Below are 18,713 nucleotides of genomic sequence, written 5' to 3'. Positions count from 1 at the left end.
AGACATTCCGCAGATGCTTACTCAGGGAACAAAAGGAACAAATTTCAACTCGTATCAGCATAATCCGGACAATTTGGCCTGAGGGCTGGTTGATTCAGACCTGTCCTGGGGACTTAATGTGTGACTCTTCCTTCTTCCAAGTAGTCAGGGTTCTTGGAATCTTCCACTTGTATCTCCTTGGCTTTTCGTTCACTCAGAAAGTACCTACTGGGCACTGTGGATCCAGATATGGAAAATGGTGCCTGTCTTGGGGGCTCAGGTAGGACCGGCGAGGGGAGGTCTTTGGGCCACCGTTGTGCCTGCACAGAGCCAACGCGGCTCGTTCGCGGCACCTGCTCGCCCAGGCTCTCCCTCCGGCCTGATGAGCTGGGGATGAATAGAAGCGTGACCTGTGGTGGCACTGCTGGCTTCTCCAGGCGGGTCACAGTCGTCGAGGTGACAGAAGGCGTGGGAACGCCGAGTGTGCTTTCTGTGCCTGAACCCTGTACCTGAGATGCCTCCGTCAGCCCATTCATCTCGCAGACATTGCCGCGTCCCTGTTCCGGGCCACCCTCCCCAAGTGGATGCAGTGGGGCAGAACATCGGACCTTCTTGGCACAGACAGCCCTGCAGGGTCACCTGGTCGTCTACTACCTTTACCTCAAAAGAACGTCTGGGGCGCCCCGCTAGTTCACTGTGGCACTTTGGGGTGCTTTGGCACCCACCCAGAAAACCCCAGGGTTGAGCCCATGTGGGAGATGCACCTGGGGCTAGGGCTGGCACTGGCACAGGGGCTCCTCGGGATATCAACTGTCCATGTCTCCTGTCACAGCCCTCGCCCTGGTGGTTAGCACAGCAGTCACTGGGAAGCAAACCCTGAGGTGGTTTCTAGTGCCTATAAAACTTAGTAAATGATCATAGAGTAATAATACCAAGAAAATGAAATGAACAACAGAAATTATTTCCTCAATTTCCCTTATAGAAGCCTAATGTGGGTGACTGTATCCCAGGATTTATTTTTCTTATTAATTCAAACCACTAAACTCTTCCCCCATGCCCCCCCCCCCCGAGATTTGTTATAACTGAAGTTTTTCTTTTCTAAAGAATTAAGCTAAATATGTGTTTCAACTTAATGATTTTCTGAACAGCTCCTCTGGTCCTCTTGCAGTCCAGCCTGACCAGGCTGTGTCTGTGTCTGTGGTGATGCCTGGGTCGTTCCGAGGGACCAGCAGTCCCCGATTTCCAGGCTCCCTTGCTCATCCTGAGGCATGTGCTCTCGAGACAGAGCTGGGCCAGCAGGAGAAGGTTCTCGGACTTGCCACACTGGACCCTGCCCCCAGCCTTCTCCCTTTGGGCTCCTCAGGCTATTCTCTGACCATCTCAGCAACGAGCTCAGTCAGCGAGGGCTGCTCTGTCAGGGTCAGAAGGAGTTCAAGGGGTCCCTCGCTTGCTCTGAGGCACCTTTTTCAACTCTGGTGCTCAGCAGAGAGGAGACAGGGCACTGGTGCTGCCAGCCCGCCATGTCTGCTGAGCGTGCTCTGGGAGCAGGTCAGCCAGGTCCCGAGCCCTCCGGCGCAGGCGCTGTCTCCAGCTCTCCCGAGGCAGGCGGTCTTCCCATCCGTGCTCCCCAAGTGGAGCCATAGCGATGCTATTTCTGACCCTGACATTCAAGTCTCCGGGGCCATCACAGCAGCTGATGGCTACTTAGAGTCCAGCAAAGGTCACAACCATCAGACCGAGCCTGACAAGGAGACAGCAGAGGCCCTGTGTGAAGATCAAGGCCCATCAGCCTGCCCCAGCACCCTGCTCAGCTCCTCATTCCCAGTGGCCTGTGTTGAAAGTCATGGGTGTTAGGAGGAGACAGGACACTTAGGAACGCTGTCTGGGTGGATAGCCGCACTCAGCGGGTAGTGGGGTTAGTGAGAAAATGGACAGAGTGCCTTGTCCCTGGTCATCCAGCCTGGCTCCACCAGGGAGCCCTAGTCACTGGTGGCACTGACTCCCAGGATCCCGAGGGTCCCCACCATCCCGCAGTCCCCTCCCCCAGCCGCTTCCCCCATGGGGGCTACAGCCAGCCTCCTGCTGCCCTAGTGTCACCCTGGTGCTTGTCCTTCCACAGAGCTACTTCCTCAGTCGGGCCCAGAGCCTGTGTGGCCCCGAGCACAGCGCCATCCCCGACTCCCTGCGTTGGCTCTGCCACCCGCTGGGCCAGAAGTTCTTCATGGAGCGGAGCTGGTCGGTGAAGTCGGCTGCCAGGGAGAGTCTGTACTGCGCCCAGAGGAACCCAGGTGAGAGCTCTGCAACACCAGGGAACTGGGGAGCCACGTGCACCCCTGTGCAGCAGTTGACTGCGCCCTGGTCATGTGGAGACGCAGGTAGTCTCCGGGACCCCATGGCCTGGTCAGCGGCCTCGCTGGGGTTGCAGTCCCCTCCCACTGACCTTACAAGCGTCGGTCACACCGCTCTGTTCTGGGGACTTTGGAGGGTCACAGGATGCCTTTCCTGGCCCGGGCCCCTGAAGCACACAGGTGTACAGGACAGTACTGGGCGACAGGCGGTCACCCAGGACCTGCTGGAGCTGCCCAGGATGAGGGCGGCTTCTGCACGCACAGGGACATGTCTCAGGTTTTGGGGGGTGGGGAGAGAATAGACACCACTGTTCTTTTAAGTAAGTTTCCTGCTTAGTGTAAGAAGGGTGAGCAGCACCAGAAGGGAGGAAGGAAGTCGGTGGGTCCTGACCTCGAGGCCACCCCGCAGTCTGCTTCACTGGCACCACAGACACCGATTCATGCTCCTGGTGTCATGATGCCCCCTTGTCAGAGCAGACCCACGCTTCTGCACGCACGCGGGGCGGGCAGGGCTGGCCATCCTGCTCTGGCCTGTCCACGGGACTCAGCGACTCTCACCAGCAGGACAAGACCCCTTGTTTACTCAGCCAGACCCTCGCTGACCACGCGCGCCTGACAGGGCTCTGGGATGCAGGAGTGGGGTCTTCTCTGTCACGTCAGCGGAGCAGCCTCTACCTTTTTCCTTTCGGTTGGCGGCTCCTGAGCCACAGGAGGAGGAGGCAGCCCCTGAGACTTGGTGTCGCTGTTTTCTGACAAGGCTTATGGCCACCATCATATAGCTCCTGGCCCAGATGGAAGTACCTCACACCATGCCAAGTGACACAGTGCTCACGCCCCCCCATCCACACATTCACCCCACATGCCCCCCAGACAGACTCTCACACACAGCAGCCGGTCAGAACAAGAGTCGGCTCTGCAGGCTGGGGTGACCACCCTCCCTGCCCCGCCCTGCCCTTCTGATCATCAAATAAGGTTGTTCTGGGGTTTGGTTGAGAAGGGAATTTGATCCCCCTTCAGAGGGGAGAACTGTTTTCTCTCCCCACGCTCTATGTCCAAAAAGACTCTTAAGTGAGACCTGTCAAGCCCCACTGTTGGCCTCTCTCTTCTCCAGCCGACCCCATTGCGCAGGTGCACCAGGCCTTCTGCAGGAGCCTGCTGGAGCGAGCCGTGGAGTGCTTGGTGAAGCCTCAGGCCAAGAAGAAGGCTGGTGACCAGGAAGAAGAGAGCTGGTAGGTCCCCAAGGCCCTGCCTTGGCCCACGCTCCCAGCAAGCTTCTCAGGACAGGGTCTGCGGGGAAATGGGGTGCTTCCTTCCCGTTTTCCTCCAGACCAGGCATAGAAAGCCTGTGGCATGAGTGGTGTGGGTGGCAGAACTGAGGGTGGCCTGGCATCCTGGGGGAGAAGGCCAGGAATGTATACTGGAGCGGGAGAGCGAAACAGCCAGTCCGCAAGCAGGTCCTGTGCCCATTTTACGTACCTGGAACCCTTCTTTCTAGTGAATTCTCCAGTGCCCTCGAGTTCCTGAAATTACTCAATTCTTTTGTGGACTCTGTGGGGATTGCACCTCCACCCTTCTCCAGCAGCTCCGTGCTCAAGTCAGCCCTTGGTGAGTGTCTGCAGGAGGCCCCGCAGGCCTCAGCCTGCTGGATCCTGCCTTTCCCCACGCTGTGTCCAGGCATCCAGGGTTAGGTAAAAGTGTACAACTCGAGAATCTTCTTCGTATGTGAGGTTGGTATCTATGGCTTCAGGCAGTCTGCCTCACAGCATCCCTGGGAAGGAAATAAATAATGATTCTTCTAGAAGTGGGATGGTAACCCAGTGATGTCTTCCTGGGCCCCGGCTGGAGGGGCAAGTCAGGGTTGTAGCACATGGCTGCCCCCTCTCCAACTTGGAGGCTGCTGGGAGGGAGGGTGTGTCAAGCTCCTGTCAAGCCACTCCCTGGGAATGGCAGGATTCCAGAAAAGCAGCAGCCCGTCATTACCGCTGACCTCGTGGCGCCTTCATTGCAGACCCAGAGAGGCTCCAGCTCTCTGCCTCCTTCCCCTGCGCCCTCCCTCTGGCGGGGAAGATTGCTGGTGGCTGAGAAACCAGTTCTCTGAGAGGAGAACCTGCTCGTATGAATACTTGAGCAGCACTGTCTCCTGTGGCCAGTTAAGGTTTAGGTTGTTTCTAGCTTTTTACTTAAAAGTAACTTACTAAATGTATTTATTAAACATTATTTTTTCATTTAGGCCACTTTCTTTGTGACAGATTGGCCAAAGTGGGACTGCTGGGTTGATAAGAGCACACAGGTTTAGAGATCTTGGCAGCTGTTTCTGAAAGGTGGTTGTGCTTCCACCAGAATACTCTGCAAGGGCAGCCCAGAGGCAGAGGTGGCACAGGCCACACAGAACTGGGCTGAGTGCCACAAGCTGTCTCCTGTGGAGGCTGGGGTGATGTTGGTGCCATTCCCCTCCAGGTCCAGATGTCGTCTGTCGCTGGTGGTCCTCGGCCATCACGATGGCTATCAGCTGGCTCCAGGGAGACGACGCAGCCGTGCGCACCCGCTTCACCGAAGTTGAACGTGTCCCTGCAGCCCTGGAAGTGTCTGAGTACGTTACCCCCTTAGCTGTTGACCTCTTCCTCTCCAGAAGAATCCCCAACTGCTGTGCCAGGCTTGCTTGTCTGAGTTAGCCAGAGAGAGCGGACCGTCGGGGTGAAGGGCCAGGCATCCTGGGGACCCTGACACTTGGAGCAATAAAGTTCGAGGAAGGGAGAGGGCCCCGCCGGAAGCCGAGCTTGGCTAGGTGTGGTCTGGGGGTGTCAGCACAGCCTCTGGGCCCAGGGGAGGGCAGGCGGGGCTGCTGGCACCTGCAGAGGCTCCTGGGGTAGCCTAGCAGGGTGGGGTATTTGACAGCGGCAGAGGCAGCAAGGGCCTGGGAGCCTCCCTCCCGTGCCAGCATCGTGCCCACTTTCCTCCGCCACCAGCAGCCCCTGTCAAAGGCCGGCGGCACGATGGGGAGCTCTGGACATTCCTCTCTGGGGACTTGTGCCTGCAGGCACGGTAGCAGTGACAGGGACCCTGGAGCTTTCTGACCGGATCCAAGTGTCCCTGACATCCGCCGCTGCAGAGAAAGCACACGCATGCCAAGGCGGGAAGGCCTGCGCAGCCTGGCTGGCGCCCACCGCAGTCAGGCGGACTCCACCAGGAGAGCAGAGGGCGCCGCGGAAAGGGGGCTCAGCCGTGAGCCCTGTGCTGGGACTGCACCGCTCAAGGCTTCGTCGCCAGATCCCCGGTTCTGGCTACTCCTTGGAGGAGGAGGGGCTGTGGCGGGGGCCGCCCATCGCGGCAGCCTTTGAGCTGACAGGCCCGTGTCCCCGCCGCGTGCCGCGTGCCGGTTGCTGACTCGGCTTCCTCATGCTGCCCAGGTGGCGAAGACTGACCCCCGCTCCCGCCTCCCTCTCCACGCAGGAGCCCCCTGGTCAAGGCCGTCCTGCACACCTGCAGAGCCATGCACGCCTCGCTCTCCACCAAGACAGAGGGGCAGCAGAGCGCCTTCGGCCACTGCGAGAGGGCCAGCGGCCACCTGTGGAGCAGCCTCAACGTCAGCGGGGCCTCCTGTGACCCTGCCCTCAACCACGTGAGTGCCCCTCAGGGAGGCGCTAGGCTCCCCACCTTGAGCTTCCGGGCCTGTGGGCTGGCCCAGGGGGCTCCCTTGTAGGCCTCAGCAAGCCTGCCTCCACCTGCACCTTCCTCAGGCCCCACGGCTGTCAGCCCAGGTGAGCCGCAGCCCCTCGCATGCCCCCACCGCCGCCGGAGCGCCTCGTCGCAGGCCGCTGTGGTGCATTGTAGTTGCATTGCATGTTCCGGCGGTACTCATGCAGTGTTCCCACAGTGCATCACAGAGGCCTGCCCGGCCCGCGAGGGACTCCCGCCAGGCCTCCCCGGGCGCCGCTGCCACTGACCGGTCTTGAGGGGTGTCACGGGCAGTGCTTGCAGCTGGAGCGAAGCACTGTCCGCTCACACGAGGAGTAGGGTTTCATTCACCCGAGCCACATCCCCGCCGTGCCTTTCCAGGGCTGGCCTCCCGTCCGAGGTGGGGGAGGGGCTGTGGACACCGCAGCAGCTGGGTTCCTGGGTGGCATCCATGGGGGAGAATGGGTGGAGGAAGGGAGACCCTGTGGAGCCTGGCCCTCAGGGGCTATAGGTCTAAATCCAAGCAGACCCAGCCCCAAGCCTCTACCCTCACCCATAGGTGCCCCCATCCACAGGGGATTCCAGGAGCTCACTCACTAGTGACAGGTTTTGTTAGAGGAGAGGACCACAGTCATGTCCCCTTGAAGCTGTGAGCAGCCAGAAAGTAGCGTGACCAAGGTTGGGGTACCACGGAAGCAGGGGCCCAGGGCTCAGGTGGCCTGGGAAGGAGGGTGGACCATGTGGGTGAGGGAGCCGTGGTCTGGAGAAGCCCGTATGAATCTGAGGGCCACGTCTGACCCATCACTAAAAGGACTTGACCATCTTTCATGGCTCCCAGTGCTGATGGGCCTTGACAGCCAGGTGGGTGGCCCGGCCCTGTGCAGCGTGCGTGAGGGCCCGGCACGCTGCTCACACACACCCTTACAACCACCCCGCATGTCTGCCTTGTGGGTGAGGAAACTGAAGCTCAGGGAAGTGTGTGCCAGCATAGCTAGCCGTGATAAAGCCACGACCGATCACGTTCATGGGTCTAAACCCGGGCATTCAGCGGCTCAGTGGCTCTGCCTTCGCTCCATTTCCCCATCCCTGGAGGTCATTGGGCCCAGCTTTGTCTGCCCTCCACCGAAGAGTCCTTCTCCCCTTCCCTGTCCCAGGCCTGACGGCCACTTCAGACTTCCTGTTCTGCGTGGAGGCACCTGTGCCTCTTGTCAGACCCATGAGTGTTTGCTGCCTTCACAGAGCCTCAGTTTCCCCAAAGTATGGGAAGAGCAGATCTCTCGCCTGGGGCCATGGGAAGGACTAGGTGTCCCAAGTCCCAGTTCACCCCCAGCTCTCCTTCCCATGGAGTGTTTCTGGGTCATCCTGCTGGGCCTTTCCGCTTCCTCCTGGAGCACTGGGGTGGGGGTGGGGTTGCTACTGGGCACCAGCATCCCTGCCCTGGTGAGAGGCCTGACGCATGCCTTCTCCCTTGTGGCTCACCCACAGGTGGTCCAGCTGCTGACCTGTGACCTGCTGCTGTCACTACGGACAACTCTCTGGCAAAAGCAGGCTGGAGCCAGCCAGGCCCTGGGTGAGACCTACCACGCTTCAGGCACTGAGCTGGCGGGCTTCCAACGGGACCTGGGCAGCCTGCGCCGGCTAGCACATAGCTTCCGCCCGGCTTACCGCAAGGTGAGGCTCGGGTATGCAGGTCTAGGGCCCCAGAGTCCAGTGTGGCACCAGCTTGAATTCATGGAGTTGGCCCCAGAGGTCAGCCAGCTGAGCTGGCTGCCACCTATCCCTTTGCTGGCACATTGGTCAAGTACCTGCGTGTGCTGACTCCTGGGGTGCGGTGGTGGGCAGGCCCCGTGGCACATACAGTGGCAAGAAGCTGGCACCTCCCCGGTCAGACCCTGGGCTGAGATGGGCAGTGGCCACCAGGAGGGCCCAGCGGTGTGGGTGGGCAGCTTGTACACCTGGGTCTTAACTGACAGGATGCCAAGCTCTCCCCAGAGCTGCGGAGAACCATGTTCTGTGCCTCTGGGGGTTAGATTCCCGTGTAACACCCGTGGCAAAGGCCCAGGACCTGAGAGAAGTCTGAGGACTGTCGTGTAATTGGGCTTACTGTGCTTAAGTCATCTTCTTGTTTGATTTTAATTGCTAATTAGAATAATGTGCTCAACATGATTTTTTTTTTTAATAAAGATTTATTTGTTTATTTATATAAGCACTGGGTACAGTCAGAAGCGCGGGAGGGTGAGTGAATTCACCAGAGCCAGGCGGGGAGCAGAGCAGGCAGACTGATGAAGTACACTGCTGAGGGGAGCAGCGGGCATGGCAGGAAAGGTCTGTTGCGCCATGTGGCACCCTCACCAGTGGCCGGGGATCGAACCGGTGCTGCAGAGGCTGCGGGCAGCTTCGCAGCCCAGGGCTCAACCGCTGCGCCACCGGGGGAGGCCCTCAACACGCTGTTGCCCGAATTCTTTCCTCAAGTTTCAAGGAAGAGTCCAGAGTGTTGGTTCGGATAAAGGATAAGGCCAGGCACAACTCCCAGTGAGGCCACAGCTCAGACCAGAGCCTGGGGGTCAGACCCAGAGCTTGGGCACCCCGACTGCTGCATGAGAGGGACAGGAAAGAGACTAGATGAACCACCGGAGGGAGCCCTCCTGTGGAGAAAGGAGGTGCCCCCAGGCTCGGGGCCTCCCATCTGCTCAGGGCACAGAGGCCTCAAAAGCCTGACTCTCCCTTCCTGAAAGCCCTCCTGGGTTCCCCCAGTGCCTCCCACAGACTGAGATATTAGGGTATACGAGCCTTGAGGTATTTAAGAGATCAGAGGGACCTCCCTGGCACAGCATGATGAAGTGATCAGCAGCCTCTGCAGCAAGCGTTCAATCCCCCGCTGGCCAGGGAGCAACCCACATGGCATAGCAGACCTCTCCTGTCTCTCTCGCTGCTCCCCTCAGCAGTGTATTTCAATAGATGTACCTGTTCTGCTCCCCACTCTGTCTCTGGTGAATCGTCTCACCCCCCACACCTCTGGCCTGTACCCCAGTTCTTATATGCATAAATAAATAAATTTAAAAAAAAAAATAGAGATCAGAGCCCTGGGACTCGCCCTGCTGCATCTTACTCCTCCCAGTGGCAATTAACAAAAGAGCTATAAGCTTTATAGACTCTTCCTTCAGAAAAAATCAGAAGGAAACAGGACCCTGAGCCTCACGATGCCCCCCTCAGCACCCCTCCTGTCCCTGCCTCACTTAACATCCCATCTGGAGGCCAGGGACTTGAGGTCACCTGCCTCCCAGCCCAGACGCCAGTGGGCACTGCCCGGTCACAGCCTCCCCCTCCATCTCTGTCCCGCGCTGTGCTTGGGTCCCCCGTCACTCACACTGGCTTCTGGCTTGTCTCAGGGCCAGTAGGACAATACAGATTGCACCCAGGGGGTGGGGAGGGCAGAAGAGGGGCCATCGGGTGCCAGGTGAGGACCCAGGCTTGATCAAGCCCCTGCACCTGGCAGGTGTTCCTGCATGAAGCCACCGTGCGCTTGATGGCAGGAGCCAGCCCCACCCGCACCCACCAGCTGCTGGAGCACAGCCTGCGGAGGCGCACGGCGCAGAGCGCCAAGCACGGTGAGTTGAGACGCCCCAGGCTTGATTTGTGGGCCCCGGAGGGTCTTGTTATTAAGTGTAGCCTCAGGAGTGCCGGGGAGGCCTGGGGAGGCCTGGGCGTGTGGCCGGTACGGGAGCAGGGCCCCGGGGCCTGAGCTGCAGTGCAGCCCCACCCCAGAACCACCGCGTGTGATGCCAGCACGTTCACCTCTCATCTGTGAACTCGGAGGGAGCTAGAACCTTCCTCGCCAGGCGGGCGGGTGTGAGGACTCGGTCAGGACAGGCTCGGGGAGCGCTTCCCTCACGTGTCTCCTCCCCGCAGGAGAGGTGGACGCCTGGCCCGGCCAGCGAGAGCGGGCCACCGCCATCCTCCTGGCCTGCCGCCACCTCCCCCTGTCCTTCCTCTCCTCCCCGGGCCAGCGGGCCGTGCTGCTGGCCGAGGCAGCCCGCACCCTGGAGAAGGTGGGTGACCGGCGCTCCTGCAGCGACTGCCAGCAGATGATCGTCAAGCTGGGGGGTGGCACCGCCATCGCCGCCTCCTGACCGCCGGCCCGCCCGCCCCGGCCCTCCCCCGTCAACGCCGCCGCCTCCCTCTGGCTCGGCCTCTCCCTCCCTCGGGGAGCCGCGAGCCTGAACCTTGTCTCCAGAGCCGGCACCTGCCAAGGCTTTTGGACCACCTCAGCCCAGGGGGCCCTGAGCGGAGCCCCCAAATCTGCTGTGGACAGATGCCCAGGGCCCCGTGGCCTGACAGAGGGACGGCAGGGTGGGGCGGGCCCCGGAGGCGCCCTGACTCGAAAACAGCAGAGGGGCTCGAGTCTCGAGCCCCCCAGCCTCTGCCTCCAGCCCTCCCGAGGTTTCCTCCCCACCCTCCCCGTCCCCCTCGTGTTTTTTATCAGGCTTTCTCTGGGGGACGTTGGTCTCCAGGCTCCGGGGTGTCGCCCTTGGGACTGTGCCCCGCATGCCCCCGCCCCTCTTTTTATACGAACGTTTTTATATCAATGTGCTTGGTCGCCGCGGCCAGGGCCGAGCTGCTGCGGCGTCTGTATTTCCCTCCCCATCTGCCCCCTCCCTGTGCCCGCCGCAGCCGTCCATTGTTTCCTCTTGATTACACGAGGCGGCCGGAGGGGGGCCCGGCCCGGGGAGGCAGGTGGGAGGCCGGGGCAGGCCTGGGCATGGATGAAATAATGTCGGCATTATTTTTTAATTTTTTAAAAAATAAATGGTATCTTATTTAATTGTCCTGTTCCTTCCCACTCTCCCGCCCCCTGGGACACCGGCCCGCGCTCAGGGTGGGGCCCGGGGGCTGGGAGAGGCGAAGCCACCACTGGGACCGGGCCGGCCCGCAGCGGGGCTCTCCGTTCCTCCCGCCCCGCTCCCGCCTCCAGCCCCTTGACGCCCAGGTGGCGGGCACGGGCTCCAGCCCCTCCCAGCACCAGCCCCTTTTTGGGTGGGCGCTAGGAATGAGATCCCCTGCTTTGAAAGGGGTCCTGGGGGGAAGGTGGTCCCACCTTTTCTGGCCCCCTGGCTTGGTACCTCCCCTGAGGCCATTTCTCCCAGGGCCGGAGGACAACCTGGGGCCAGAGCCTCCTGGGCGGCTGAGGGGCTGCCCCCCTCGAGGGCTGAGGGGCTGCCTTGCGTCTCACCTCTCCCGACCGCTTGGGCCAGGGGGCCAGGTCCTGGCACAGCTTGGGGGTGCTCACAGTAGGGCTCCCCTGGTGCCGCGTGCAGGCCCCAACCTGTCAGCTTGGACGGCACCTGCTTTATCTCCTGCCCCTCCCCCAACGCACTGTAATTTATGGCCCCACCCGCCGCAGCGCCCTCCTGTGTGTTTGCTGTGCCTTCTCATCGCGGGGTGGGGTGGTTTTCTCTGCGAGGGGAGGTGCCTGTGGCTTCCTTGATGTGGAATCACGTGCCGTGTCTTGGACGTAGGTTACTCAATAAACACGGATTGGTACCACCCGGCGGGCCGTGTGTGAAGGTCTGTAGTGTGACTGGTGACTGGCCACTTGGCTGCCGGGCTTGGCCTCTGTGGCCCAGGCTGGGGTCAGCCCACCCCCTCCCTCTACGGAGAGGCCTAGCGCCAGGGGCCACTGTGTCTAGCACTCAGCCGGCTGTTTGACGGCAGCAGTTTCAAGGATTTGGGGTGCTAAGCCTTTCTGTGTTCACCCCTCAGAGATCAGTCTCTGCCCGGCAGGCCGCTTTCTCCATACACCCTGGAGGCGTGAGGCTGTGAGGTCATGCCTAAGTCCAGCTCCTGTCCTGCCCTGCTGGGCCACCTTGGCTGGGACGTCACTTCAGCCTCCACTTGACTGGGTACAGAATGGGGGGACAGTCCCTGCCCTTGACTGCGGCCCCCAGTGCACATAAAGGGGCCATTTATGGTTAGGCTGGTGAGAGGCCAGATGTGACTTCAGTCACTAGTGGGGGTGGGAGGGGCAAGACCACCAGGAGTGGTGGGACATGAGGTGGGGTGGGGTCGGGAGTGCCACTTGGAAAGGGCCTGGGGCTCACATGTATCTGGCCCTGCCCTGCTGAGAGCCAGGCCCAGCGCCTACCGCTGAGGCACTCCCTTCTCTGAAGGGCAGTCACAGCCGGCCACACCGAGCCAGGGCAGTCCGAAAGGGCCCAGCCTCCGCCTGGCCCTCGGGGGTAAAATCCAGGGTTTGGGGACTGAGAATGAGCAGAAAGGTCACGCCCACCTCCCAGCACAGCCCAGCCAGGGCCTGCGTCACCAGGGTGGTAGGTGGGTGGCTGTGGGTGGCCGATGAGCCCAGGAACTCAATCCTTTTGTGACTCTCCGCAGGCTCCATGACTCAGCACCCACCCTCCTCCCCCGACTCTACACAGCTGGCAGATAGGCCCAGGGGCACCCCACCCCCACCCTGGGTTGAGGATGTGAAGGCTGTCTCCCCTACAAGCCATAGGGGGGCCAAGGGCTATGGACTGTTCTTGCTTGAAGCTTCTGGGCCTTGAGGCTCCCTTCACAGCCTAGAGACAGCAAGGTGGACCTTCGGACAGCTGTGGGTTTGCTGGCCCCTCCCTGCCAACACAGGTTCAGAACCTGCCCCCCACGCCGCCCATTGGCTGCCAGTCTGCCATCAGCTTCCCAGGGCAGCAGAAGGGACAGTCCTAAACTGGGCCGCTGGGTCACCTGAACCCATCACTTGGGTCTCCAAACTGTTTCCTCCTCCGGAAGCCACACCCACAGGGCTTCGGGAGGATTAAGTGAAAGGGCACCATGGTGGCCACTGTCAGGAAGACTACACCATGCCTCGGACACAGCGAGGGAAACTGAGGCCCAGCTGGCGTGAGCATAAAGAGGTGATGCAACGTGGGGCTGGATCCTACCCTCAGCCCCCAGTAGTAACTGGCAGAGGCACGCAGGCTGCTGGCGTGCCCTGGGCCGCAGCCAGGGATGGGAGCCTGCCCGGCAGGAAGGGGGAAGTGGACAGTCCACGGTGTGTGGTGTGAGCACCCGGGTGGGGCGTGGCCCAGGCTCCGGGTCCAGCATCCCCTTCCCGCCCCCCCCCCCCCAGCAGTGCCTGGGAGGAGGCGCTTCCATTCCGAGCACCAGCTGTCCACCGGCGCACTGCCCGCACTCATTAGGGGGGTGGCTCTGGGCCAAGCCTGCCAAGTGGCCTGCAGGCCAGGGGCCGGCCCAGGGCCAGACTGTCAAAGAGGAGCTGCTGGGCTCCGCCAACTCAAGCTGCAGAGTGGCTGCCTGGCTGGAGGGGGCTCACCCCCAGCAAGGGGCATGGGTGCTCCCAACAGCCCTCCCCCTGTGCTGAGCCTCAAGATGTTGGGGACTAACTGGCCCCTCCACCGTGCCTCCCACTGGCGGGAACATTAAAGCTGGCATTCAGCCCTGACCACCTTCGCCAGCCACTTGTCCCTGGTTCCCGTGGCATGCCAGCCAGCTCGGCAGCCCTGCACACGCTGTGCCCTCTGCCCGCACCGCCGTATGTCCAGTCAATGACCAATGCTCCACCAGCAGCCCCTCGGCCAATCTGGGGCTCCTTTATTCTCAGGGATGGGAGCCACAGCGGAGGGTTTATTTACACGGGGAACCCGGGCGCGGGCCTGACTCAGGACCCCTGCAGGCCCCAGGGCCCCGGTGCGGTTTGGGCAGGTGGGAGGGCTGGCCTGCGGCCGGCCGCCCCGCCTCTCCCGGCTGCTGCCCGGCGCGGAGGGACGGCGGCCCCGGCAGACGAGGGCCCCGGGAAGCGCGGCCCGGAGCGCCCGCGGCCGGTCTTCACACGGTGACCTCGGTTTTGCTGTTCGTGCTCAGGTGCCGGGGCCCGCGGCCCGCGCTGCCGTGGCGGCCGGGGGGCCGGGGGCCGAAGGCGTCGGGCAGCTTCTCGGCGCTGAACTGGCGCCGGGGCTCGCGGCCGGGCCGCCGGGGCGCGGGGGAGGCGGGCGCCGCCGGGGGGCCGCGGGGGGCGGCGCGGGGCGCGCGGCCGGCCGTCCAGGCGCTGTAGTGGCCCGACGGCGCGGGGCCGGCGGGGGGCGCGTAGCCCGGCGGGGCCCAGGGGCAGGCGTCCAGCAGCACCGGCAAGTCCTGCGGGGGCCGCGCCGGGAGGGCCAGCGGCGCCGGCTCGGCCGCGGGGAAACGCGGGTAGAAGTCGGGGGGGCCGGCGTCTGCGGGGCGGGGCGGGGCGCGGTCAGCCGGGGCGGGGCTCGTGGGGGGGGCGGGGTCATCCGGGGCGGGGCTCGTGTGGGCGGGGCCTGCGCGGGGCGCGGTCAGCCGGGGCGGGGCTTGGGCGGGGCTTGGGCGGGGCTCGCGGTGGGCGGGGCGGGGCTCGCGGTGGGCGGGGCGGGGCGGGGCGGGGCTCCGGTGCCCCCGCGGCCCGGCCAGGGGGTGGGGCACAGCCCGGGAGCCGGGCCGGGGGCTCGCGGTGGGGGCGGCAGGCTGGCCGCAGGGCTAACCTGCAGGGCTGGGAACCTTGGAAATCTGAACTGGGACCCGAGCCTCGAGCCTCGCAGTCAAGGCGTCTGGCCCCCCGGGGTGCCTCCAAGCCCAGCCACTCACCTGCGGCCTTGAGGGTGAGCGCGGCGGCCTTGAGGGTGGCGAACTTGGCGTAGTCAGGCTGCAGCGTCAAGCTGCCTCCGCCCTGCAGCCGGGGGCCGCGGAGTGGCCCCGAAGCCGCTGACCCCAGAGGTGCGTTGTTGGGGCGTTTCTTATCTGGGAGGTGGGAAGTAAGATGAGTCGCGGCTGGCGGCCCAGGCCGGCTCTGCACCTGCGCTCCGAGCTGCTGCCTCGCCAGGGCCGGGAGCTGGGCCTGGCTCAGAAGGTCAACAGTGGCGTAGCCCTGCGTGGGCCTAACCTAATGGATGATGGGCCAGCAGGTTAGGCTTGAGCCAGGTGCAGAGTCCTAGGACTGTCCCCATGGACACGGACAGCAAATCTGAGGAATAGAGCCCCCAGGGGGGAGGCCTGGGCCTGGAGGAAAAGACCCACAAAGGCCAGGCAGATCCCAGGGCACAGAGTGTGGAATCCCAGCCTGAGCCCTCTCTACGAGGGGAGCTGATAGCTTTCCCAGCCCCCACTCACACCTACCTGAGAAGCAGCCAGATCATTTCCACTGGGGAGTAGCCAGCCCAGGACCTCTTAACCCCCAGCACACCCCTTTACATGCTCCCAGGCTTACATCCAGTGAGGGGTGCCCTGTGCCCTAGACCAAAGCCTCAGCCTACTCACCTGAACTGTTGTGGGGGGACCCCCGGGGGAGCCCGTCACCCATCTGCACCTGGACACAGCTGCCCAGCGGTGGGCCCAGAGGTGGAGGCAGTGGTTCCTGGGGGCCTGGCTGTTTCAGCAGTTCGGTCAGTGTCCTGTGGGAGTGAGTGGTGAGAAGCCACCCTCCCAGCCTTCTGCATCCCCATCAGCCAGCTTGGAGACCAGCCTTGACCACCACTGCCTCACCGAGGGCCGGGGCAGCTCCCCCAACCTCCCTGGGCCTCCCTTCTCTCCTGAGATTGGCCTCATATGTCTGGTTTTCCCGCCAGGCATGACCTGTGACTCCGGCCGGGCCCCTTCCCAAAGCAGGGGTAACCTTGTCTTCCAAAGGCTCCCCCTTCCCTCTGGAGGTCACGCTCCCGAGCCTCCTCTCCCAGCCCAAGCTCTGCGTGGATGGGGCTCCTGGGCCTCGCTGGTCCTGCTCTCTCTGCCCACCATGTCCTTTCCTCTGTGCCCTTCTGTCAAACTCCTACACGTTCTCCAAACTCCCTAGAATCCCTCCTCCAGGAAGCCCTGATCTGCCCACTAACTCCCCTCCTGCAGTCAGGGCTTCTCTGCGCTGGGACGCACCTGCCAACACGGACGTGAGGACAGACAGATGAGGGAGGGTGGGAGCCAGGAGACCCTCCACCCCCACAGCCCAGCTCCACAGGCCGTGTGACCTTGGGCAGTTGCTGCTCTGGATACTGAACACCCAGCCCCCACCCAGCTGTGACAGCGTCTGACTGAGCCTTCCCTGCAGACAGTCAGGCCCAGCCTGCCGCCCAGCTGCCTTCGGCACCCAGAACCCATGATTTTCTCCTACATGGTCGGACCCTCCTTCTGGGGCTGGGACCTCAAATGACTGCTTCATGAAGGAGCACCGTGGTGTGGGGTACCTGGGGTGGAAGGGCCTGAAGGCCTCCTGGTGCCCCAGCCTGTCCTCGCTGACCTCCACACCTGCCTGCCTCGCTGCCCACCCCAGCACTCTCAACTCTGGCAGGCGCCCGCCAGCCAGCTCTCCCCTGAGTACTTTTCATGCCTCTAACCTTTGCACACATCTCACCGGGGGCAGATTCCAGCTCCCCCGCCGAGCCCACTGAGAGCCTTCCCTGGCCACTGAGAGCCTTCCCTGGCCACTGAGAGCCTTCCCTGGCCACTGAGAACCTTCCCTGGCCACCAACCCAACATGGCAGAACTGAGGCTGACACTGGGGGGGAAGGCAGCGAACAGAACACACCTACAGATGAGCTCCAGTCAGGCCCCAGATCACCCCAGAGAGAAGGGAGCCGGGGCACACGGGAGCCGCAGCCCAAGAGGGACAGGGACTGACCAGGCCCACGGCAGGCCCACAGCGGGGTGGGGGGGCTCTCCTGGCCCACTGTCCCCCACCCCCGCCCCAAGCAGCTCTAGATAAACACATCACCAGAGTGCCCTGCCCCCCCATGCTCATAGCCCTCAGCTTCTGCTGCCCTGCCCTGGCCAAGGACACACCTGTCCCCTCAGCACGAGCGTCTTCAAGCTCGGGGAGCCCAGGTCCTGCCTCTGCTGCACCCAGGACCCAGGCTGAGCGCACCCACATCTTGCAGGCAGCACAGTAAGCCCAGCCCCAGCCCGGACCCACAGCGGTCTAGCAGGGGTGCATGAGTGGTCTGGGGCGAGGGGGGCTGTCCTGAGGTCTAGGGGCAGGGAGCACCCACACGCCCATGGGGGCAGACGGCTTTCTCTCTGTCATCACTTCTAAGTACCCTCCCGTGGCTCCCCAACGTCCGGGGGAGCTGGGGCCTGGGTGAGTAACGAGGGTGCAGGCCCCAGGACATGGGGGTGACTGTGGCATGCGAGTGTGTGAGTATAGGGTGTGGGGGAAGTCAGGACCCAGGATCCCAGAGGACGGGAACCTGGGTCTGGTGGCCCCGGCTCACACAGAGCACAGCCCCCGCCAGCGGGCACGGCCCCAGCACCGGGATCCGAGCCCCTGAGATTCACTCTAGGCGGGAGGGGAGGCCAGGACCGTAGCCCGGCAGCGGGGAGCGGGGAGCGTAGAGCAAGGTGAATGTCCAGGCCTCTGACACCCCAGGGAAGGTCAGGCCTGAGTCACAGCCTTGGGGAGAGCGGAGGAGGGAGGGGGCAGCAGGGGGAGCAGCCGGGGAGAAAGTGCAGAGACAGAAAAACCCCTTCCCCGCGGCCCGAGGCCCCCAGCACTCATCGGTCCACCCCCCCACCCCAAGAAAATGGGGCCCGGCCAGGCCCGGGGCGGGGGTGCCAACCCACGGGCGCAGCCCGGTGCCCTCTGCCCCGCGACCAGCCTCCCGGGCCGCTGCGCAGGAGGCGCGGGCTGGAGCCTCGGGGAGGGCGCCCGGCTCAGGGGGAAGGACGCGGGGCGACAGGCCGAGTCAGCGCCTCCCTGGGGCGGAGGGGGTGGGAGGAGACACCAGGGGAGGGGGCTGCCGAGAGGCCCGAGTTTGAGGGGGACGCGAGGATGGGGGTGCCGAGGGGCGCCCGGGGCGGGGGCGGGCGCGCTCACCTGGTCACGGCGCGCCGCGCGCGGGGGCTGTGCGCCCTCTCCAGGCCCAGGCGCGCCCCGATGCCCGCCAGCACCAGCAGCGCCGCGACGCCGCACACCGCGTAGACGGCCGTGTGGCTGCGCTCGCGGGCCGGGTCCCGGGGCGCGGCGGGGTCGCGCGCGCGCGCGGGCGGGCGGCCGGTCTGCACCCAGGCCGGCGTGTCGTAGTTGGAGCAGCGGCTCTGGTCGAGGCGCCGCGGCCCGTCGTGGCAGCAGAAGCGGTAGCCGCACGTGCCGCAGCAGAAGCTGTAGGCGCCGGAGCTGCAGTTGAAGGGCGGGTCCCACTGGCCCATCACGTCGTAGTAGCCGCGGCAGCGGTCGCCGCCCGCGGGGGCCGCCGTGCCGGGCGCCGCGGGCTCCTGCGCCTCGGGGGCGCCCGCCTGGCCCGACGGCGGCCGCGCCAGCAGCAGCGCCAGCCCCAGCGCGAGCCGCAGCCCCCGCGCCCCGGCCCGCGCCATCGGGCCTCGCCTGCGGCTACGGCGCGCGGCGCATGGCGCGGCCGCGGCCCCCGCGCTCGGCCTCCGGGCGGCTCCTCGGCGGCCGCGCTGTCCCGCCGCCCGGGCGCGGGCCCCTCCCGGCGCCTCCTCCGCTGTCGCGTCGGCGGGGCCCGCGGGCCCTGGCGGGCTCGGCCCCGAGCCCCGGGGCCGCCCTCCCGGGGGCGCGTCCTCCGCGGGGCTCCCCTCGGACCCGAGCCGGCCGGGCCGCGCCGGGGACGCCCCCGGGCCGGGCGGCGGGTCCTCGCCTGCGCGGGACCCCGGCCTCTCCCCGGCCCGGCGGGCGCGCGGGTCCGGGCCTCGGGGGGCGGCGGGCGCCCGACTCCGCACCTTCCCGCCGCCCGCTCGGCG

The 18,713-nt window shown here is 64.2% G+C and overlaps 2 protein-coding genes across 2 annotated transcripts in view; one reads left to right on the top strand and one right to left on the bottom strand.

The window, feature by feature from the left end:
* Positions 1–10,132, top strand: part of SREBF2 (sterol regulatory element binding transcription factor 2) — a gene marked incomplete at both ends in the record, with an annotated part of 40,871 nt that extends 30,739 nt beyond the window's left edge. The window contains 8 exons of the mRNA XM_084254542.1: positions 2,099–2,267; positions 3,439–3,556; positions 3,823–3,932; positions 4,785–4,917; positions 5,778–5,946; positions 7,488–7,673; positions 9,499–9,610; positions 9,912–10,132. Coding sequence (XP_084110668.1) covers positions 2,099–2,267; positions 3,439–3,556; positions 3,823–3,932; positions 4,785–4,917; positions 5,778–5,946; positions 7,488–7,673; positions 9,499–9,610; positions 9,912–10,132 — 1,218 coding nt within the window. The remainder of the gene's footprint in view (positions 1–2,098; positions 2,268–3,438; positions 3,557–3,822; positions 3,933–4,784; positions 4,918–5,777; positions 5,947–7,487; positions 7,674–9,498; positions 9,611–9,911) is intronic.
* Positions 10,133–13,841: 3,709 nt separating this feature from the next.
* Positions 13,842–18,326, bottom strand: SHISA8 (shisa family member 8; the record flags this gene model as incomplete). Its single annotated transcript, XM_084254630.1, has 4 exons — positions 13,842–14,227; positions 14,619–14,771; positions 15,288–15,421; positions 17,830–18,326. The coding sequence occupies 4 exons, from the start codon at positions 18,324–18,326 to the stop codon at positions 13,842–13,844; spliced, it is 1,170 nt and encodes a 389-aa protein (XP_084110756.1).
* Positions 18,327–18,713: the final 387 nt, after the last annotated feature.

The sequence above is a fragment of the Talpa europaea genome (genome assembly GCF_964194135.1).
Source record: "Talpa europaea genome assembly, chromosome: 15".
NCBI classification, from domain to species: domain Eukaryota; kingdom Metazoa; phylum Chordata; class Mammalia; order Eulipotyphla; family Talpidae; genus Talpa; species Talpa europaea.
Note: the sequence above shows the minus strand (reverse complement) of the source record. Positions and strands in the feature narration are given on the sequence as shown.